General features: G+C 46.5%; 1 protein-coding gene across 8 annotated transcripts in view; it reads left to right on the top strand.

The window, feature by feature from the left end:
• Ccdc136 (coiled-coil domain containing 136) overlaps positions 1–20,425 on the top strand; it is a 29,328-nt gene extending 8,903 nt beyond the window's left edge. For 2 of the 8 annotated variants that reach the window (XM_032906838.1, XM_032906840.1), the window contains exons 5-18: positions 563–883; positions 2,871–2,982; positions 3,747–3,915; positions 4,950–5,087; positions 5,411–5,569; positions 6,052–6,222; positions 6,590–6,775; positions 8,451–8,645; positions 9,092–9,316; positions 10,693–11,199; positions 11,560–11,781; positions 12,676–12,942; positions 13,580–13,855; positions 20,095–20,425. In XM_032906838.1, coding sequence (XP_032762729.1) covers positions 563–883; positions 2,871–2,982; positions 3,747–3,915; positions 4,950–5,087; positions 5,411–5,569; positions 6,052–6,222; positions 6,590–6,775; positions 8,451–8,645; positions 9,092–9,316; positions 10,693–11,199; positions 11,560–11,781; positions 12,676–12,942; positions 13,580–13,855; positions 20,095–20,202 — 3,056 coding nt within the window. In that variant the 3' untranslated portion in view covers positions 20,203–20,425. Of the gene's footprint in view, positions 1–562; positions 884–2,870; positions 2,983–3,746; positions 3,916–4,949; positions 5,088–5,410; positions 5,570–6,051; positions 6,223–6,589; positions 6,776–8,450; positions 8,646–9,091; positions 9,317–10,692; positions 11,200–11,559; positions 11,782–12,675; positions 12,943–13,579; positions 13,856–15,590; positions 15,697–20,094 lie in introns of all 8 variants that reach the window. The other 6 variants (XM_032906839.1, XM_032906842.1, XM_032906843.1 and 3 more) reach the window with 6 other exon arrangements.
• Positions 20,426–22,700: the final 2,275 nt, after the last annotated feature.

Here is a 22,700-nt window from a genome sequence, read left to right as displayed (position 1 = left end):
ACCAGTCTGTGCTACGGAATGAGACCTTGTCTTAAAAACAACAGAAGGGCCGCGTGGTGGTGGCTCTGACTTCAATCCCAGCACTCGGATGGCAGGAGGATCTCTTGAGTTCTAGGACAGCCTGGTCTACAGAGGGAGTTCCAGGACAGCCTGACCTACAAAGTGAAACCTATTTTGAAAAACCAGAAAGGAAACAAAACAAACTAAAACAACCTCAAATGATCCACAGGGTTCTGACACATTTGTTTTGCAAATTAAAATGTAAGCACAATCCATATATAGAGTAGAGAAACTTGTGAAAATCAAGCAACACCGGTACAAGATGGAGAAGAAAACACCTGTGATGTTGCCCCGCCCCTCTGAAGCAATTGCCTTTTAAATGTACTCTCTGTGACTGTGTGAACGCACATGTGTGCCTGTAGTGTGGGGACGAGGAGCCAGTGTCAGGTGTCTTCCTCAGTCTATCACTCAACCAAACCGCCAAGCCAGTATGCTCCAGGGACCTGTCTCTGCCTCCTACCCATTCACTTCTTGACCCGCAACCTTTGTTTTTTTTTTTCAGGTGAGCTGCAACATCTACGGGAGGAGATTTCCCTGTTAGAGCATGAGAAAGAAAGTGAACTTAAGGAAATAGAGCAGGAGTTGCATTTGGCCCAGGCAGAGATCCATAATCTGCGGCAAGCTGCAGCAGACTCTGCAACTGAACATGAGAGTGACATAGCGTCCTTGCAGGACGACCTCTGCCGGTTGCAGAATGAGCTCGATGACATGGAACGCATTCGCGGGGATTATGAGATGGAAATTGCCTCACTCCGTGCAGAGATGGAATTGAAGGGTTCTGGACCATCTGATTTAAGTGTTTCAGACTTCTCTGGGATACAAGGTATGAAACTTTCTCGTCTGTTCACACAGTTGAACAGAGGAGCGGACATTTTAGATAGGAAGATAGTGGAAGATTAGTGTTAGATTATGCATTAGAAACCTCTAGAAAAAAAATCTCCCATGTTTACTTTGAGACTGGAGAGAAAAACTCAGCTGTTACATAATCAGTCAATGGTGGTGTAAGAATTAGAGATGGACCCTAGAGGTTCTTAACAGAGAGCTGTTGGGCACTCGTTGGTTTGATTATGGGAAAGTCCTCCCTGGGCAAGGGTCCAGGTCTGGGGTAGATACAGAAGGACCTGTCACCGTAGCAAACCCTTCCTGCTGCTGTGGCATCATGGCTCTTTGCCTGAACCTGTTTAGGCCTCTAGCACTGCATCTAGGATCCAGAATGCTAATCCTTAGCTTCATTTAGCCCTCCCGAGTAGAAACTTTGGAAGGCAACAAATCGGAGCACAAGACAGCTGGAGAGGTTATTCCTAGTCGTGCGTGCGGTACTCCAGAGCTTGGAGCCCTGTTTCAAACTCCCAGCTAGTTGCTAGGACTCATGACATCAGAGGGTTTGCCTTTCTTCTAGCCTAGATTTATGGTCTGAGTATAATGGAGGCCCTATATTTGGCCAGGTCAAGCAGAGACAGTCAACAGGGAAATCAAAGAATTGCAGTCTTCCCAGCTGTATTAAGCTTTTCAGAGAGTCATTTTTGGCTGGGCGGTGCTAGGAAAGGAAGGCAGCACAAGGGAAAGGGTGCAGCTAGAGTTGACCTAACCTGAGAAAAAAGGTGTCATTCCTGGCCTTTTATGGGGATATTGGGACTCTGAACTTAAGTCCTCGTGTTTACTCAGGCAAGCACTTTCTTAGCCCCAGCAATACTATTCTTTTCTTGAAATATTTATTTCATTTTATTTATATGTATCTATGTGTTTAACTGCAGAGTCCAGAAGCTAAAATTATAGGTGGTTATAAGCCAGGTAACGTGGGTGCTGGAAACTGATTTCACTCTTGTAGAAAAGCATCAACTCACTTAAAGACTGAGCCATCTCTCTGTTGGTTCTTATTCATAAAGAGATAAAGTGTGGGTGTTTGTAGCAGCTGGGGAATTTTAACCAATCTCTTCTCTCTTCTAATGCTTGAGGAAAAGAAGCATTTTTAGATCGAGATGGGAGGAAAATAAATAGGACTTGGAGGGTAGTATGCTTGCTGGTATGCATGGTAAAGCCCTGGGTTTTATCCCAAGCACTATTCCTCCCTACCAACCAGCCAACCAACAAATAATAAACAACTAATAGAACGAAACCCCACAATGAATATTTATCTGTACCCAGGCCAGTGTCTTCAGTGTGACGATAAAGGAAAGGAAGGATGGTGAGCATGAGTGGGTTGTCTCTGCAAGGCACATCTGGAATGTAGACAGTGGCAGTTCATGTCTGGCAGGGCTCTGTAATAAAAGTGTCATGGGGGCTATAGTTGTGCCTCAGTTACTAGAGTGCTTGCCTGACTTGCTCAGGACACTACAGTGCCTAAATCCCCAGTACTGTATAAAAGACAGAAACTCAGAAGGCAGAAGCAGGAAGATCTGAGGTTTAAAGTCAGAGACCAACCTAGGCTACCCAAGGCCCTGTCTCATAAAGAGGAAGGAAGGAAGGAAGGAAGGAAAGAAGGAAGGAAGGAAGGAAGGATGGACAGACGGACAGATGGGCAGACAGACAATGGGGAGGTGATTATAGTTAACTAGAAACTTAAATACAATAAATTCAATTTATTTAAACCTTCAAGAGCTCCTAAACACGCAAGATGATATTCAGTTGGGGCTTCAAGGATGAATATACTGGGTGTGTATTCTATGCCTCAGAATAAGAGAAGCTATGTAGCCCTTTGCTGTTGAGTTTCCATTCAGGAAATCTTGGGGTTGGTCATCAGTGCTTCTGTCCACTGAGGAAGCACTCATCTCTCTCATCTCATCTCATTTCTCCCTGCTTTCCTTCTGCAGATGAACTGCACCAACTTCGGGAGCGCTACCACTTTCTGAACGAGGAATACCAGGCCTTGCGGGAAAGCAACAGCAGCCTCACAGGGCAGCTCGCTGAGTTGGAGAGCGATAGGTATAGCCAGGACACAGGCGCACTGCAGTCTCTCAGGCTTCCCTAGAAGACAGGCTAAGATCATGAACATTTCTCTGTTCCTGGGAAGCAGTCTTTTCTATGTATTTCCAAGGCTATGGAGACCAGGAGGAGCAGGCTCAGACTGCCACCAAACTGTGTCAGAACTAGAGTGAAGTGAGCTGTAAAATGCAGTTTTCCTCTATTCTTGGCATTCATGCCTAGCTAGCTCTTCTTTATATTAGATCAGCTGAGATCCCTTTGTCATCCACACGTAGGTGATTCAATGTGGTGGCATAGAGCAGTGGTCCTAATGCTGTGACCCTTTAATGCAGTTCCTCATGTTGTTGTGATCCTCAACTTTAAAATTATTTCAGTGCTATTTCATAGCTGTAATTTTCCTACTGATATGGATCACAATGTATATATCTGGTAGGCAGGATATCTGATGTGGTCCTCAAAGGGGTCATGGCCTGCAGGTTGAGAACCACTGGCATAGAGCCTCTAGGTTAGATGTGTCTTGACATCAGAACCAGCCTTGAAACCAGCGAGGTCAGTCATTGTAAGACATTCCAAGATTAAAATGCCCACGCAGCAAAGTGCTGGAGGTTTTGTGTAATCTTCTAGGCGTGTTAATCTGAGAGGGGAAGCACAATAGAAGGCTCATTAGTAATTTTGACCTAACTGGGAGTACTGGGCCTGAGCACGCTTGACTGGTGGTATCAGGCCGAGCACCTCCCAACATAGCCCTGGGTTCTGGATTGCAGGACACGAAGAGCAACAGAACGATGGTTAGAATCTCACATGCTAAAGAATATGATGTCCTCAGAGTCTCAGACTTCAGAACTGGATTTCCCAGAGCCTGACCCTGTGATGCAGCTTCTGCGCCAGCAGCTGCTGGGAGCTGAGGAACAGATGCACGACATGCAGGACAAGGTAGGTGACAGAGGGTGGAGTGGCAGCCTGCTGCCACCTCGCTTACCCTTCTCTGGCCTGTAGTAGGGGAGAGCTCACAGAGGAGCCTGCACTGTAGGAGGACATGATATCCTGGGGTCTTGCCTGATGGATGGAAGTGTAGTCACCTGTCAGGGGGTGACATTTCAATCAGAAACTAGATGAGATGTTGGTAGTGGTCCTGTACAACTACACGAATGCTGAAAACTCTCATCCCTTCTGATGTTACAGTGCACATGTTGTTGAGCATGTGTGTGGTGGTACTAGTGCACATAGCCTACTGTGTGTGAAGGTGCCAGATGTGTGAAGGTGTGACACACTGTGTGACATCACAGTGACTCGAAGAAAGTGCTAATGTTTGTTTCTACCACATTGTGTTTTACTGTTTTTTTAAAAGCCTTTATCCTTTAAAACAAAAACAAAGAAAAAGTGTTCATTATAAAACATGATACCACATGGGCAGTGGTGGCTCACACCTTTAATCCCAGCACTTAAGAGGCAGAGGCAGGCAGGTCTCTGAGTTTGAGGCCAGCCTGAAGAAGTTCCAAGATGTCCAGGACTACACAGAGAAATTCTGTCTCAGAAAACACCGACAAAAACAAAAAGACCAGGATGCCATGTTATACTGACAGCATCTTCAATTGTCTCGTATTTGTTGCCTCTGTTAATGGCATCTTTTCCATTTGTGCTTAGTTCACTGTCAGGGTATACATTAGCATCCCGGGAGCAGTAAAGCACAGCCACAGACACAACGTGCCGTGCTTATCTAGGTTTGTGTAAGTGTACTCTATAATGGTTACACGATAGTTCAGTAGTGTGGTGACAGATTTCTCAGCATGAGTCTACATTATCATGTGGTACCTGACTATATTCTGATCAAAGGAATGACATATTTTCTCATTTCAGCGCGCGCGCGTGCATGTGTGTGTGTGTGTGTGTGTGTGTGTGCGCGCGCGCATGCACACGCGAATATGTGAGCTCTACTATAAATCAGCCCCATTCCATTTTCCACACAGTGTAAGAACTTGTGCTGTGAATTGGAAGAGCTGCAGCATCACCGCAGAACCAGTGAGGAGGAGCAGAAGCGGCTGCAGAGGGAGCTCAAGTGTGCCCAGAACGAGGTGCTCCGGTTTCAGTCCTGCCACACCACCCAGGTAAACACTGCCAGGGGAAGGGCAGCCGGGCTCAGAGTCACAGCCTCCAGGGAGGCTGGACCTCAGGAGTAAGGCTGAACTCTGCAACTCGTACCCTATGACCAGAACCCAACAGCACCACCCAAAGCCCCTGCATATAGAAGCCGCATAGGATGGCATGTGGAAAGGTGTCATTGTTGAGTGTTTTCATCACTGAAGAAACTCAGACATAGATCCAGAGAGCTTCTTCTCAAGGTCTCTGCCTCAGAAAACTATCACAGAGGCCTGGATAGGGCCCTGCTACTTCTTGAGAGTAACTGCTCTACTCACCCTCCCCACTACAGAATGAGGAACTGAAGAGCAGGCTCTGTGCCCTGCAGCAAAAGTATGATACTAGCCAGGATGAACACAATGAGCTTCTGAAGGTGCAGATGCAGCTTCAGTGTGAGCTCCAGCAGCTCAAACTCGTCAGATGCACACCTGTAGAGAGCCAGAGTGAGAAGGTAACAGTGCCAAAGGTAAAGGGACAGTGGAGGGGCCAGCAGTGCTGGACTGAGGTCTTGGGGAATATAAATAATGGTAACTCCAGAGCTGGGGATATGGCTTTTGGTAGACTGCCTGCATAGCATGTGTGAGGTCCTAGGCTCAACTCCCAGCACTGAAACAAATCAAAAGGGGGCAACTGGTTTTTGAACCTAGTGTGATAGAGCATATCTGTTATGACAGACAGAACTGAGAAGATAGAAGCAGAGGTATCAGGAGTTCAAGGCCAGGGCCAGCTACATAGACTGGATTTCATGGGATTAGGTTGCATTTGTTTATAAACAAACCAAAAAGATGACTGTCTTCTTTCAGTTCTGCATAGGTGGGAGGCACAAGTGGCAAGTAAAAGGAGGAGGTAGATTCTCAGGTGGTCAGTGGCTGAGTCAGGAGAAGAGCAAGGTCATAAAACCCAGCACCACTACCCAAAGTCCCCTGCATGCAGGAGTTAATGTGCCGGCTCCAGAAGCTGCAGGCCCAGCACCAGTGCAATGTGAGTGAGAAGGAGCAGCTTCTAGAAGTCCAGCATCACCTGAACGACCAGCTGCGGTGCCATGAGTCAGAGATGCATCGTCTCCGAGAGATGGTGGACTGCTTGCGAGAGAAAAATGAGAAGGTAAAAGGAAGGCCAGGCCAGGAGCACATAGCCAGGCAGGATCTTCTGTGAGGGTAAGCAGAGTGGGACTGTCGGAGTTCTGTGGAGGAGCTGCTGTGAGGTGGACCCAGGACATGCAGAGAGAGCTGCTATAGAGATATCCTCAGTTTCCTTTTATTTTAAACCAGAAAATCAGTCTACAGAAAGGAATCCTGTTGCTTCCTTCAGGAGGAAGCCTCACAGGTCAGGGCGTCAAACCTGTTAAGGATAGGTCTGTGTGGTTCTCCCTGGCTGGGATGAAGTCTGGGTTGGAAAGTAGGCTGGGAAGGTCCAGAGTGAGGCAGTAGTCGTACATCCCATGGGTGATGGCTCTGCCTTCCCTACACAGAATTCAGGGATACACCTCCAGCTACAGGAGATGAAGGGATTGTATCAGTGCAGCAGGGATGAGCTGGAACGGCAGAAGCACATGTATGACCAGCTGGAGCAGGAATTCATGCTCTGCCAGCAGGAGCTGACAGAGCTCAAGTCCAGCCATTCCTTTTGTGAAGACAGTGGAAACCGCCCCAACAAGGTAATTGTACTTGAGAGTGCTAAGTGCTTTTGGCACCAGCTTGGGAGAGAGGAGAAACAAAAACAAGGGATGAGGTCACCCAGCTAAATGCAGAAGACAAAGACAGACCCATGTCTACTGGCCTTAAAACAGTTCATCTTGAGCTTGACTTGAATAAGAACCATAGCTTAGTTGATCGATACATTGGATCTCAGTCAGTATAAACATCTGTTTTTCATATGACCCCATGTATATATGTATTTCTACATTGGCATTGAAACTGTATCAGAGTCTCATCATTTGAAGAGAGGCACAGACACATGTTTAAACTAAAGAGAATAGAGCCAGATTTCTGAAACAGGTTGCAAGTGATTTTAAGGTTGTAGTCTGTACCCAGAATGCTGATTTGAGTATTAAAAGAACCAGTGCTCTTTTAGGATATAGTAAGATGAAGTAAATTATCAAATCTTGAATTTTGCTTCAAATTAAACAAAATGTTATTTCTGGGGGGGTTGGGGGTGGATAGGAGTGTTGAGACAGAGTCTCAGTGTTTAGACTAGGTTACTCTTGAACTTGTGGCAATCCTCCTGCTTCCGCCTTTATTGCTCAGATTACAGGCATGTACCACCATACCCAGCATGGTACAGAACAATATTTTTGTCCCACTTTCTTTAAGAAAATAGTTCCAGCAGTGATACATAAGGGCTTGTTCACTTTTCCTGTGGTGTATTAGATTGGTGTCAGCCAGTGCCATTTCCCCTGTTGAGCACTATCAGCCTTGGATCATGATAAGACTGGAGAGGAGTGGAGCCCTGTGGAGAAGAGGCTTAAGAGTCTTGGGTGATGGTGAGGTCACATTCTGCAAAGGTGCTCTGGCTCCCACCTCTCCCAGTAGAAAGAAGACTGTGTCCCTGGGAAAGGCCGTTGTGACATAGAAGATTGAGAAGGGTACAGTCTGGTTGCCGTTCCATCCCAGGGCTTGCATTTCGCTGGCTTTCTTCTCTCCCACTCAGTTGAGAGATCCACTGGATCCCTGATTTGCTTCAAGACCTCGTACAGTGCTGTAGCTTACAACAAGTGAAAGACATGCTGGTGTACCAACCGCTGAGATTTTACCTGACTTTAAAATTCCTGGTTCTGAGAATCAGAGGCTGATGTAGCTTTAACCCAAATTCAGCAATGGCTCCTATTTTACTAAAGGTTTTACAATATAATGAAGACTGGGGATGAAGCTTAGTGGTAGAGCACTGGTTTAGCATGCATTAGGTCCTAGGTTCAATTTCCAGTATGAGCGATAAAAGTAAAGAAAACAAAAATAAGAAAAATTATGTCCAAACTAAGTCCTTATTGATGAAGTAAATGGATTAAGTCTAAAAAGAGTTGGCAATGCAGGGAGATGGAGACAGTGTGCCACAGGAAAGGGCCTGAGAGCAGGGAAGGAAGGGCATTGAAGTCACCGCTTCTCAAGCCACCTTCTGGGAGAATGGCAGATGAGCTTAGAACATAGACATCGAGAGTACAGGTGGAGAGCTCAAAACTACCTGATGGGGTCTGCACAGGGTGATCAATCCAGGGTGACTGAATGAGAGGGGGGGGGGCTAAAACGTCACAGGAGGCAGGGAGCACATGGTGTTCTGTCAGCCTCCTAAATATACCTTTCATTGTAACCAAACCCCACACTCCTCCTGACCCATAGTGTGATGCACTGCTGGCCAGACTGACAGAATTGCAGGAGAAGTTCAAGGCCAGCCAGCTGGAGATTGGGCGCCTGCAGATGGAACAGTGTGAGCTCCTGGAGGATCAGAGGAGGCTGCAGGAGGAGCAGGGCCAGCTGCAGGAGGAGCTGCATAGGCTCACATTCCCACAGCCCAAATGTGGTCTCTTGCAGAAGGTACTCATTGCCAGGGTGAGACCACTGATGGGGGAGAAGCTTCCAGGTATAGCTGTCCATGGGGAAAATGAAAGGGAGAGAAGTGAGCATTTTCCTTTCTTGCCCAAGCACCTTTTCTTTTCTTACCATTCTCCCCACAGAGCTGATTTGGGCTTTTCTTCATAAAGGCTTTAAACTTTAAAATACATTTTATATTCTGAAATCCGTGCAGCATTATATATTTAGATATTTGGTCCATCTGGAGGAAGTGCACCTGAAATCACTTTGTGCGCTGCAAATATCCATGTACTGGAACCTTTTTTTTTTTTTCAATTATCAACGTTCCATGGAAAGAGCCCTTCCCCAGGAGGGCCATGTAGAGTGGAGATGAGAGCAGACCCCAGCAGGGATGGGATACACAGGGGGCACTCTCCCTTAATCATCACTTCTTCCTCTTCCCTACTCAGAGTCAGGAGCTGCTCACAAAGTTGCAAGACCTGTGTGAAATGCAGCTGCTCTACCAAAACATGCAGGACCAACAGAGGAAACTGATACAGAACCAGGAGTGTGTACTAAGGGAGCAGTTAGAGGCACACAAACATCTTCGAGGTTTCAAAGAGTCTAATTTCCAGGAAGTGTTGGCGTACCCTCACGATGCTCATTGGCCTAAGTCCTCCAGTTGTGAGAATAAGGTAACCACAGCAGAAGACGGGGCGTGGTCCCTGTGAGTGCAGCTGTGTGGTAGGGAAAGGGGCCCTGCGGAAGCGTTGGTCAGGAAGGCCTGTTAGGATAGGAGACGGAATGAGCTGAAGCCAGGGTCTCCATAGGCTCAGTACTTAGACACCCTGAGCAGCTCACCCAAAGACACACACTCTGGTTTGATGTTTAAATACAGAATGACTTTTTTTTTAAGAGCTGAAGTGAAGGTAGCATCTAGAACAGAGTTCAGGTAGTCCAGAAGTCTGTCTGACTACTGGATTCTATCCCTATGACATGGCATTTTCAATATGTGGAATCAGCTCAGTGTTTGTTTTGATTCCTTTGGGCCAGCCCTAAATGTGTCATCTTTCTGTATGGGCTAGAAAGTCTACTTCTCCATTTTCAGAGCTTATCACCTTTTGAGTCTCCATGAGCAAATCTAGCCCCAGTCATCTTCAAGGAAAACAGTTACGGCAGACAGGTTTATGGTACTGACTATATATACTATTGTATTGAATGTTGGTGATGCTAGCAAAGCCAGATTACAGGCACTAAATAGAAAAATCATTGTTTCTCAAACACTCTCAGGTGGTCATGCCTGTGAGATAAGATGGGCAGGAATTTCTATACAAATCTGTTCAGAGTTGGACAATAAATTTGGTCTCAGTGAAAGCGAGAGCAGGTGGACAGTTTCAGTTCAGGCTGAACCTACCAGTTTTAATATTACTACAAACAAGGAGAATCAGGAAATGGAATCCAAACCGGGACTTCTTGATCATTCCAGGGGTGTCAGATATCCAGGCTGAGAGCCTGGGTAATATAGAGACTGGGGAATCATGTATAAACTATTCCTTGATTGCTTATATCTAATGCTGACTATGTACTTGAGGTATGGAAAGAATACTTCCAGGCAGAAGGTGCAGGGCTAGTGAGGAGCAAGAAAAGAATTGCATAGTTACATATTTGCAGCTGGGCTGATCTTACCACGAGGGGTGGAGAGGACTGAGCCAAAAGGCCAGAGTGAGTGCACTCGACTTAAGATCACCAGTGTGGTAGGGAGCCAGAGTGTTCAAGAGACCCACCTATACAGCTTCAAGGAGGAAGTTATGCCAGAGTACAGAAACCAGCCGAACAGGAGCCCTAAAATCACTTAGTATCTGCCCTGGGGAGATTTTTTCAAAGGAGCGGAAAGCTGACATACAGCAGTCTTCTGTAGGCAAAATCAGAGACAAAGGCCGTGTGAGATGGAGGGGTGTGTACCCCTCTCTCAGGTAAGCTCTCACAGCTGCCCTAGGAGAGGGGCAGCTAAAGGACTGAAATAACTCAGAGTAATGGTGCTGTCTTCCTGCTCCCCCTGCCTCCCCCCTAGTTCAAGGTGTTCATGGAGCAGCTGCAGGCTCTGCAGGTGCTGTATGATACCAGTCAGAGGCAACAGGAGGTACTGCAGCAGGAGCATAGGCGGCTCATGGAGGAGCGGAAGAGGCTGCAGGCTGAGCTACAGCTCTGCATGGAAGAAATGCAGCTACTCCAGACTCAGTCCCCCACCATGAAAGGCAACTTTGACTATTGCAAGAAGAACACAGGCAGCACGGCTCTCAGCACTGAGAGCTTCCACAGGAGTTATGACAGTACCATTGATGAATGTGAAGGCTATCAGAAGAGTTACGTGAGCTCCCAACCCAGCAAGGATACCTTCCTCAAGAGCTATGACAGTAACGTGAGTTGCAGCGAGGCCTTTCAGAAGAGCTACTGCTCCAGCAACACAACTGTTGCCTATAAGAAGAGTTATATCAGTGGTAGTAGTTGTGAAACCCTTCACAAGAGTTATGCCAGCAGCAGTACTGATGAGGAACCAGCTGATCCTGAAGACTTGGAGGTAACCATTGCCAGGCGATTGGTCAGGCAGGAAAGATGGGTTCCTTATCATTGAAAGAAGCAGTAGTAGGGGAAGGGCATATGAATAAGATAGGAGTAGGGTCAGAGCTAGCCTGGAAGACTTCCTGAAGTGTGTAAGACTTCTGCTAGTGATTGTCCTGCTTCCTCTTACTCCTGACAGAGGTGGCCAGACTTGGACAAAGACCCCGGGGTTCGGGACTTTGAACATAGTCAGAATATTCTTTATGGGAGGAAAAAAGCCCCCCCACCCCCAGGCAGCTCCAGGAAAGGGCGTACCAAAGTGTAGGACAGAAAGCAAGTGCTTTTTGGGGTGCTGTCATCGATCCCCCACTCTCTGCAGCACTTTGAGGAAACAGTGGCCAAGGTGCTGACCAAGTTGCAGGCAGTGAAGGCCCTGTACCAAGTGAGCCAGGAAGAGCACTGCCGGGTACAGGAGCGGATGAGCAAGCTGCTGGCCAAGCAGAAAGAGCTGAAGGAGGAGCTGGAGTGCTGTGAGAAGGAGTTGAAGGAGTGCATGGAGAACTTTGAAAAGCCGACAACTCCCCAGAATGACAAATGTGAGGTAACAGTTGCCATTGGCAGAGATCCCTGGAAGCCCCTAGAGCCATTTTAGAGAATGAGGCATGGGGGTGAGGGGGAAGGGAAACTAAATTCCAGGAGGCCAGGCAGTCTGCTGCATCTGATGGCATTGCTCAGGTGAAGGACCTCTCCAGTGCTCACTGCTCTGTGACATACTGGTAATTCTAGCCTACCTTCATGGCTTTGTCTCCCCTTTGCTGCTTCTATCCTGTCTTTTTCTTTGATTAGTTTGAGTACATTGTCCACACACACACACACACACACACACACACAGCTAGACTATATGTACATTGAGGACAGGGCTCTGACCAGCCATGGTTCCCTGTCCAGTGGGAGAATCACTGTATGTGTGTTTGAGAGAGATAGAATAGATGCAGAGAGTGGTGGCCACATGAACCTATACTGATTAGTACTTACTGAATGGACCATATGCAGCCATTATGGGGGCAGGGTTTTAACTTGGTACCTTACCAGGAAGGAGTTGCAGGTGCCACATAGACTGCTAGGTATTCTCAGCAGTTTCCTAATTAACTAACGAAGGACTGGGTGGAAGGAAGGAGGAGTTCCTGGAGAGAATTAGATAATTCACAAATGCCTGAGGCTCACAAGTGGTGGCAGTTTTGTAGTTATTCCCTAGACAGGTCATGGTCAAAAAACATAATACTATTTTAAATTTAATGATAATTTTTGTCGTTCTAAATATAGATCTTCAGGTATTTCAACTTAGGGGGAAAGCTATCTGTGAAGCCTCTTAGGTTTCATTGCCAATGTGAACTTCTTACTGTCCAGGGAGATCTGTGAGACAGTGATTCCCTAAGAAAGACCTGGGCTGACTGGGGGGGACTGCTGTGGATAACCGGAATCCCACTACCAACAGATCAAAGAGCTGCAAACCAAGCTGCGAGAGCTGCAGCTGCAATACCAGGCTAGCATGGATGAGCAGGGGCGGCTTCTGGCGGTGCAGGAGCAGCTGGAAGGACAGCTGCAGTGCTGCCAGGAAGAACTCCGCCAGCTCAAAGAAAACAGGTCCTCCTTTAGCTCAGAAGCCAGGGGCAAGCATGTCCTTAAGAATATGAACAAGAATGCCAATGGAGATAGAGGTCAGGTGGGCAAGGCTTGCTCAGAGGACTTTGAGGATGAAAAGGTGAGTTTCTCAAAAGTTTGCAGCCTTAGAAGCCAGAGAGGCAGGTGGGTGGAGGAGGCCCTGGGAAGAAGCATCACGTCCACTAACAATTCCTTCCAAGTAAGGCACTGTGAAGAGGTACACTTTTGATACAAGAGTTCCAACTTTATAAGAGCTGGACAAGGGCTTTACACCATCAAGGTCCTGGGTGCTAGGGGGAGAATGCCCAACAATTGCTTTCACTAGCCTGAGTTCATCTCTGGGGCCCCTGTTGTTCCTGGGTTACATGATCGAAGACCATCATTATATGATCAAAGACTGACTAAGTGGAGAGAAAGGAATTTATTTATGCTAGAGGATTGGCTGTGGTAAGAATTACCAGGAAGGGTAGGAAGCAACAGTTGAGGAACAAAGCCCAAGAATCTTGAATTATGGTGATCTGCCTAATGGTCAAATCTGATTGCTAGTTTAACAGACTAAATGTAACTGCCCTCTTTGTTATTCTTAGGAAGATTAGTTTGTAGTTCAGAAAGACAGTCTTGCACATGGGTCTCTGATGTGGCACAAGTAGAGCTTTCTGGAGGTAGCACAGCCCTGTCTGGAGGGTAAGATTCATTTAGGTAACAGCAGCCCCTGCCTCCCTGCCTCCATCCTGCAGAATCTGGAGGTTATGCTATACTACAAGGCCAGCCAGAAGAAATTAGATGAGCTAACGAAAGAGGAGAAAGAGATGGAGGAGTTGAGAAAGAAAGAAAAAGAAAAGCAAGCCAAGAAAGAACTGTGTAAACTAGCTACGAAGCCCGCAGATCCTAGTGCAGAGCCTGAGTCAGCAGAGGATGAAGATGAAAACTTGGAAGAGTACACAGAAGGGGAGGATGAATCTTGTGAGACTGCTGAGGAAGGCAACCCCCTTAAGCTTTCTGAGAGCAAAAAGGTAACCACAGCTGAAGGCTGCACCAAGTGGGAATAAGCCTGGAGCTCGGGTGCTCTGGTGTCCAGGAGTGGCCCCACCAAGGGTGCACCAGTACAAGATAGAGGCCAGTGAGCATCTGCTGGACAAGGGAGTGGGGAAGGGGTTGGAGAGGACAGTCTTTCTGAAGAAAATGGCAGGCTTAGATTAATTTGCTGTGGAGCCATTGCACAGTGACTACCTTTTCTCAGAACCAAGGTGCAGGTCATATGTCCTTTTACTTACACTGTAGCATTCAGTCACCTCTGTATCAGCAGTGTCTTCTCATCCTTCTCCCCAATACCAAGGACCTTGATGGTGTAAAGCCCTTGTCCAGCACATTTCTGCCAGCCTCAGCCAATCAGTTCATCCTGTTTTGCCTTGATACCCTGTGAGAGTTAACCCTTCATGTTAGGGCACACTGAGTTTTTCATCTCACATCATAGGATGTAAAAGTTACACCTTGGGAGTGAACAGGGGTGATGTTCAAAGTGGCAGTCAGTGCAGCAGGGACACTGGCCAGTCTACCACTGCTCTAACCCTTTAGTTCTTGGATCTATGAAAGATTGGAGAGAAAGTGTCTTGGGGTATATGCAGATTACATAGGTAAGTTAGCTGTTTACAGAGGTAGTTGCATCTTTTAACAACTGATTCATTTCCATTGGTATGTAGCAGCTGAATTGCTCTGAGGTTAGTTGGCTACTAAGTCTCCAATTGACAGTACAGAAGATGTCTCTTGTGGTGGGCTATCCCACTCACTTTATAGACAGCTGAAATTTTGCAGTTCAGTCTGCACTTGCTGGTTCATGATCCAGAATTCAGTTCCTGTTAGCCATGAGATGGAGGGTTGTTACTTAAGATGTAAGCAGGAGTGATTATAGCCGTTCCTCAGGCCAGTGTTGCTGCTGAACTTTCCATATTCTACCACAGGCTGCTCCAGAAAGCATAGACGTCTTGACCTCAGGGACCGCTTTTCTAAATCTGAGCTTGACTTATGGACAGATGCATTGTTGATGTCTGCACATGTAGATGCCCTTTTGCCCCAGTGGGTCCTGAATCTTTTGCAGACCGCTCAACTGGCATTCATGTTACTGCATACAAATTCAGTTTTTCTCTATAAGTTGTTGTAGTCAAAGAAGTAACCTTCTTCAGGCTTAGCTTATTGTAGTACATTCCTCTCACAATGTATCAGAGTCCTAGGGGCTTGTAGAAGTCAGAGCTCTGCATACCTCTATGATTGGTAAAGTAAGGCTTGGCATGTAACCTGGCTGAGGACTGGCTCTTCCTGAAGTGATCCAGGGAAGTATCTACTCAGTTCCTGTAAGGAAGTCCAGTGTACTCCCTGAAGCTTCACTTTCCCAGAGCATCTGACTCTAGAAAGATCTAGATGCAGGTAACTTCTGCTTGACAAGGTAGGAGCTGTACACGACCAGAGAGAAAACTGGTCTGGAGGCCTAATTTGGACCTACCTACTGCTTGACTCTGTTTTGCAACTGTTCCAGGCTGCCAATATGAGGAATTCCTCTGCTCTCCTCAAGGCTGTGGAGCAGAGAAGAAGTGCTACTTCTCCAGCTTGTGTGGTGTTTAACCTTGGATTCTTCTCTCTTTCCCTTTGTTCTCTCATCCTCATTATCTGTTGGGTTTGTGTGTATGTGTGTGTCTTTCCATACAATCACGCGTCTCCCGGTCTCTCCTGTGCTTCTCATTTGACGTGTTGCAGCCATCCCCTGCCCCTGATCCCCCCATATTCTCCTTGCCTCTCGTAGGCCTGGTGGTCATATCAGCTCTGCTCTGGTGCTGGTGGGCTGAGACATCGTCCTAACCAGGTACTGGTATTGCTTCTTCTCTTCCCTCTCAGCTGCTTCTCCCCATTGTACAATAGGTGATGCTCAGGTCTGAGTGTTAGCCCTGGCTTTTTCGTATTTTGCTGCAAAACCTACAAGCCTTCTTGAGCATGCCATGATTGATGTATGTAATGGACAGGTAGTTGGAATGCTTACCAGATGCACAGGTCAAGTTTCTGTCTTTGACTGGGTAAAACATGGATAAGCATATCTCTGTTGCTACTGACAACACTGCCCAGCTACCTCTGATGAGCTGATGTTTGCTTAAACTCCAGAGCCAACCCAGAAGGAATTACTCCCTGTGTTTAAGGGTGATAGAGGTCAAAAGAGCTGTGATCTTCTGATCCTCTCTGGAGCATTTGGATGAGCGCAGCCTAAATTGGTCCCTTCCACCTTAATGGGAATAGAGCTGAATCCCTGTTGCTTACCTTACAAGTTCCCAAAAGTTTGGAACTTCTGGTTACCAGAAAAATGTCAACAAAATCCTAGGGAATTATGTACAGTTGTGTGTATTCTTCCAGGGGACCAGATTCCATTGTAATTGGCTTCTGGAGAGGGTGTGATGTTGCTGAAAAGTTTCCAATGATTGGTGTTGGAAATATTCTCAGGAGGTCAAGAGTGATGTGTTCCGGGCACCTCTCCCTTGGCCCAGTTCATGTAATCTGGTCTGTTGACAGAATTGCCAGTTTAGGATGAGATTGTTCGGTGGTCTAAGGTAGGAAGCCGAGGTTCTCCCTGCCTCCTGGGACCTCTAAGTTGTGTTTTGACTTCCTTCTCAGACTCTTCCAGCCGCACTGCCTCCGTCTCCTCCTATAAGGTGCAGTTGGCTTAATGCAAAGTTTTAGAGAGGCAGCTTTTGTTGATGGCACCCCCACCACTTTCCTTTTAAAATGTCTTTACATTACATTTATTCGGGGAGCTGGCCTATGAAGGGTGAGAAGGCAACTTCCCAGAGTCTGCTGTTTTCCTTCTGCCTTGTCTGTCCCAGGACAGAACTCAGGCCATCAGCTTAGCAGCAAGGGACTCCACCTGCTGAGCCGTCTTGCCTCCCCTCCCAGCTTCCTCTTCTTTCTGTTCTGTCTTCTTACAACCTTCAACCTTTCTCTTTTCTTTCTTTTAGGCCTTCCCAACAAGTCTTTAGTTCCTTTCAGATGGGGAGCTCTCCCTATTCCAGCTCCTCCCTGAGAACTTCCAGAAGTCACTTGAGCTCCTGTGGAATGAGACACAATAGCCAGGCTTCACCATCCCCATCAGAGCCCAGGGAAGGCACTACAGTTGGGTTTTCTTGGGATCTTCGTGTACCCTGAGCTCTGGCTGGATCCCCAGTGTGTGGCTTGTGCCCAGGTCTTGAGGCACTGTAGGTACAAGGCATTGACAAGTGCTGAGAGCCTGACTGAGTCTGTCACCTCCTGTTAGCTTTGTCACAGGGAACAAAACATGACTAGACTTCAGCGTCTTCAATGGTAAATAAAGGATGACGAGGGCCTGCCTTTTTCTCGTAGAGTTTCTGTGAGAATCGGATGAGTTTGTTCCTCTGGATCTACATGGTAGAAACAGAGAGCCTGCTCCTCTAAGTTGTCCTCTGACCTCTATATGCACAGCCTCCTTCCAGTGACTAAATAAATAATGTAATGACATTTTTAAACATAAAAAAATAGATTAATTTTTAAAATCCATGTGAGTACAAAAAAAAAGAAAGAAAGAAAAGGAAAAAAGAAAAGAAAGGCTGCACTCCAGTGGCGTGTGCTGTGCTAGGCACTCTACATACTACATATATGTACAGACTTAATCCCTGCAGCAGTCCTCAGAGTAAGCACTTACTATGCCATCATACATGAAAAAGTAAACTGAAGACAACTGAACACAGCAGGAAACTCTGGGTATGACTATAAGGAAGTGATGTTAACAGTTATAATGGGGTGCTAATGAGGAGGGCTAACACCAAGGGGAGGGCTAACACCAAAGGAGAAGGGGAGGGTAGAATGGGGAAAGTTACGAGGAGTCAATATTAATGTAACTTGCAATTCTGTCACTTCACTTAGGGAGGCAGAAAGAATGATGGGACGCTTGAGACCAGCCTGGGCTGGTCCCTGTCACAGGAAAAAATAAAACCATATCTTGTTTTTAGCTCTTTTACTGCTCCCTCCCTTATTCCCTAAGCCCCTCCCCTGCTTTGCTTCGTGATGTTTTACTCAGGGTCGCATACTGACCTGGAGTTAAATATAGGTGAGGATGACCTTTCACTCCCTGTCCTCCTGCTGCCTCCTCTGGATTGCTGTGATTATATGTGCGTGTTAGCGCACTGAGGTTTAGGGGTTCTGGGGATGAAGTCCAGGGCTTCACACATGCTAGGCAGGTATTCAATCAACCAAGCTACATCCCGGTGGCCCTTGTGTGTTGTGTCTTCTCATTCTGAGCACCTTTCATTGGTTGGCCCTGGGGAACGGGGAAGACAATATACAGCAGATTATACTATTACCCTGTTGTGTTTCTGGGACCTCCAACCTCAGTAGCTCTCTTGGTGACTAATATTAATTTATTAGTGTCTCGTTTCTAAGACTTTTGTGTATTGTGAACACTAAGTATCCTCTCCTCATTCTGTACTAACACTTGATTGCTTGGAGTTCAGTGACAAAGTTTTCCATTTTTCTCTCTTAGCAGTAATTCACTGCCATAGCGGATGAGTTTTTGTGGAGTCTTGTTTGATTAATTGTTTTCACAATGCTCTTTTTTCCTGCTAACGTCATTCACATCTTCAGGTGAACACCTTTGAGTTCAGCCAATCTCACAGAAGCACCCAGCCTCTAAGGCTGTCTTGTCAAGTTCTCTTTACTCAGCGGTTTGGCTCTTAAGGAATGATCAGAACAGACAACATTGATATCCTCCTACTCTTTCTGCTTGTTGTCTGCAAGGACTTCAAGGAAATCTTGTCAGATACCTTGCTTAGTCTGTCAGGTTCGTGACACATCCAGATGCTTGTGATTTCCCGGAGCCCAGAAGCTCTTTGGGACACCCAAATAGCCCGGCATTGTCTATGTGCCCATGGATGTGGGCCGCCTGTGGAGCCTTTAACTGTGGCTTCACCTACACCAACAGCAAATGGCTGTCCCTTCCCTGCATCCTTCAGCCATCGGTGGCTGCTCAGCCACTAGCAGCTGACATCTGGGCTTTTCTTTTTTAGGTTTTGGGACAGGAGCCAATGTAGCCCAGACAGGCTCCAAACTGGCCATGCAGCAAAGTTCTGAGATTACATGTGTGCTACCAGAGCTAGAGTAAATGCCTTTTCTAGATATCCGTTTGTCATGAGAGGGCCTGGCGTGTAGACCAGGCAGCAGCACTCATGGGTGCTCCTGCTTCCTAATTTCTATTGTGGATTGTTTTACGTCCACTTCTAACATTAATTTTTTCATTTTATATATTTTTTTGTTCTTAGCAACTTTTCCTATAAAATTGGGAGATTATATGCTCTTTGTAATTAGCTTAAATTTTTCTTTGAGAACAGTTATTCTTTAATCGAATACGTTAGCTTTAATGAACTCCACTCCATTTTTTTCCTCAAGACATCTTCCCCTTACGCTGTAACTTTTGATTCAAAATCCAGATTCTTTAAGCAACACAGTAAAGCGAATAGTAAAGATAGGAACTATTTCTCTCATTTTTGTGTTCAAGAATTCTTGTTTCCTGAATGTTTTCTTATGGCCTGTTTTCCTACCCATGAGGCATCAGGGTTTCCCAGCAGCCAGAGCATTTAGAAGCCTGATGGCACTCAGTGCAGGCGGCAGGCTGTCAGGCCATGGCCCAGTGACTGAAGGTGGAGAGCTGGGGTGAGGAGTGCAGTCATTGGCTCATGACACTGCTGTTCAGGACCAACAGCAGATTCCCCTGGATTTCCTCAAAGTGACATCACCTGGCACACAATCTCTGGCCACCAGTGATCTCTACTTCATTCTACAATGCATTTTGTTGCCTCCTCTCATGCCCACATTCCTTAACTTAGCTCTCACTTCTCCATAAAGTCAGTGAGCTACGCCTACCCTCTCTAAAGGCCCAGGTTACCCCACCTCTTCTCACACACCTACATGAAGAGTCCCTGAAGGTGGGCCTGGAATCTTGGTTATGCAAATAGGAACCAATATTCTCATCCCATGGAGACAAATCAAGCACAAATACAGGGATAACCTAAGTAATCATACAGTATCCTGCCACAAAACTAGTGTGCTGGAATGAAACCACAGAGTCTCCATGATCTCCCTGGAGGTGAGAGAGGCTAAGCCATAAGAATGTTCCTGAGGCATGCCCTCTAGTAGGCCGTGTTTTCTGGCTTAAGGACGGGTTCAGGAAGAAGGCGTGGAACTCACTGTTGTTCTTTGGTCCCCACAGAACATGTTTGGGATGTGGAAGCCTATGGTATTCTTGGCTATTGCAGCAGTAGCTCTGTATGTGTTACCCAATATGCGACCGCAGGAACCAGAATTCTACATGAATTGATGGCAGACCTGGACCAGCCCAGAGGGCAGATCCCCAGAGGCTACCACCCTCACCTTTGGGCAGAGTACGCTGTGCCAGAACCCCCCACCCCATCAGTGTTTCTCCATCTCCTTTGCCTCAGTATTCAAGACTGAAAAGGCTTATGGGAGTTGCTGGCTCTCAATCTCCTGCCTTGTGTAAGAACCTGGGTTCCTTGTAATTAAATGTCAGCCTGATTACATGAGACGTTGTGTGACTTTTTCTTCAATAAATGTTTCACATAACATTGAACAGAGCAATTACCCTTCAACCAAGTATATCCCATAAGAGTCTGTTTTAAATATGATTTTTCAGAAATGAGGTTGGTTCCCTCTGCTGTTGGTTCTCTGTGAGTCTGCTGCCAGCTGAATCACAGAGATTGATCTGAACCTATTCAATCCTATCTCAAGAAACTCTTATAAACACAAAGAAATGCAGCAAACTAGGTACTCTGTGTATGGGGTTAGAGGCAATGGGCAAACAAAAGACCTTCCTGGCTTACCCTCTCAACTTAGGAGATTCATTTTTGGAGACATTTTAATTAGTCAAGAGCCTGGCAGCAAACAAGACAGTCAATACTTGGACTGAAGAACATTTCATGAAGCAATTGTGTGTGAAAGACAGGAGAAGGAAGGAGTGGTTTGAGTATTCTTGGCCCGGGGAGTGAGTGGCACTGTTGGGAGACATGGCCGTGTTCAAGTAGGTGTTGCCTTATTGGAGGAAGTGTGTCACTGTGGGGGTGGGCTTTGAGACCCTCCTCCTAGCTTCTTGGGAGACTCTCTCTCCTGGCTGCAGTCAGATCAAGATGTAGAACTCTCTGCTCCTACAGCGCCATGCATGCCTGGATGCTGCTGTGCTTCCTGTCTTGATGATAATGGACTGAACTTCTGAACCTGAATTTATCCCTAGTTAAATGTTGACTTTTATAAGAGTTGCCTTGGTCATGGTATCTCTTCACAGCAGTAAACCCTGAGACATCACCCTAGGATGGAGGAGGAAGAAGGGACTAAATACCTCAGGTCACAGTCCATTATTGAAGGATGACAGGACGTGAAGTCAAACCAGAACCAATGGAAGAATGCTGCTTGGTTACTTGCTCTCTGGCTCATGCTACTATCTTTTTTTTTTTTTTTTTGGAGCTGGGACTGAACTAGGGCCTTGCGCTTGCTAGGCAAGCGCTCTACCACTGAGCTAAATCCCCAACCCCCGCTACTATCTTTCTTATGTACACCAGACCCAACTGCCTAGGCATAGTACCACCCACAGTGGGCTGAACCCTCCCACATCAATCATCAATCAAGACAATACCTCCTCACATGGGTGATAGGCAACTCTGACCCTATGGTGGCAATCCTCTGTTGAAACTTCATCAGGTGGTTTTAGGCCATGTCAAGTTGACAGCTGAAGCTAACTAGAATACGGAACAAGCCAAATGACCTAAGGTTAATTCTCTGAATCCACAGTGGAATGAGAATTCTTGAAAGTTGTTCTCTCGCCTCCACATGTGCACCATGATGTGTGTCCTTCACTCACCTGACACACAATACTTTTTAAAAGCTGGAACCCTGGCATGTCTATGATGATATACCAGATCTATGATGATATGAGAAGTTTAGTACCCTTTCCTCCCATCAGCCTGTATCCCAATGGCATCTCATTGGCCAAACTACCAGTGAACCAGAGAGCAGATATGCCAATGTGATGTACGATCTTTCTCTCTTTCTCCTGGAGCCTAATGGACAGTAGAGTGAGAAAGTGTCTTTAAGGAGATAACAGCATGGTTAGGATCATTTATACAGCTTCCTAATTACTTTCACTCCAGTGAAGTTCTTCCTCTATGATTGGTTGTTCTCAAGAGTATTTTTCCACACATAAGACCCCTCAACTGTTTTCTACAGTGAACAGAATGGCCCTTGAAACCCCTCTCTGTGCTTCTGTTGTGTGACAGACTTTTCCTGGGAAGACTCAACACTCACACCTACTCACAACACACAGGCCAGATAGGGAACCCATGACAGAACGAATACCACCAATCAAATTTGGTGAACCAATGGCTTTAATTGGGGCTATGTACAGGAGCAGAAATGACTAAAAGAGAGCTGCATCATCAAAGCCCACCCCAGCATGCATGACAGCTTACAACGTTGGCAACCTGGAGCATACTGCACAGCCTGCAGGCAGCACAGCGGGCTGGAGAGTGTCTTTCACAGGTGGCTCAATTGGTCCAAACGTCTTTTAGGCAGCTTGGCTGCTCTCAGATCTTCTCTGCAGCGCACCTCATCTGAGTCTTCTTGGAAGCCCCACTCCTTTGAGAGTCTTCTTTGCAACTTGGTTTTACTCTGTGTGGGCCACGTGTGCTGCAGCAACAGTAGGTCGAAGCTCAGACGACTTGGAGGACCAGCAGTATCATTTGGAATTAGGAGAAGGTAGGTTCTGGTAGTCAGTCCATCTAGTCAATAGACCTGGGCCCAAAGCCTGAA

This window comes from Rattus rattus, chromosome 6 (genome assembly GCF_011064425.1).
Source record: "Rattus rattus isolate New Zealand chromosome 6, Rrattus_CSIRO_v1, whole genome shotgun sequence".
Lineage (NCBI taxonomy): Eukaryota > Metazoa > Chordata > Mammalia > Rodentia > Muridae > Rattus > Rattus rattus.
This window is presented reverse-complemented; position numbering and strand designations above follow the sequence as displayed.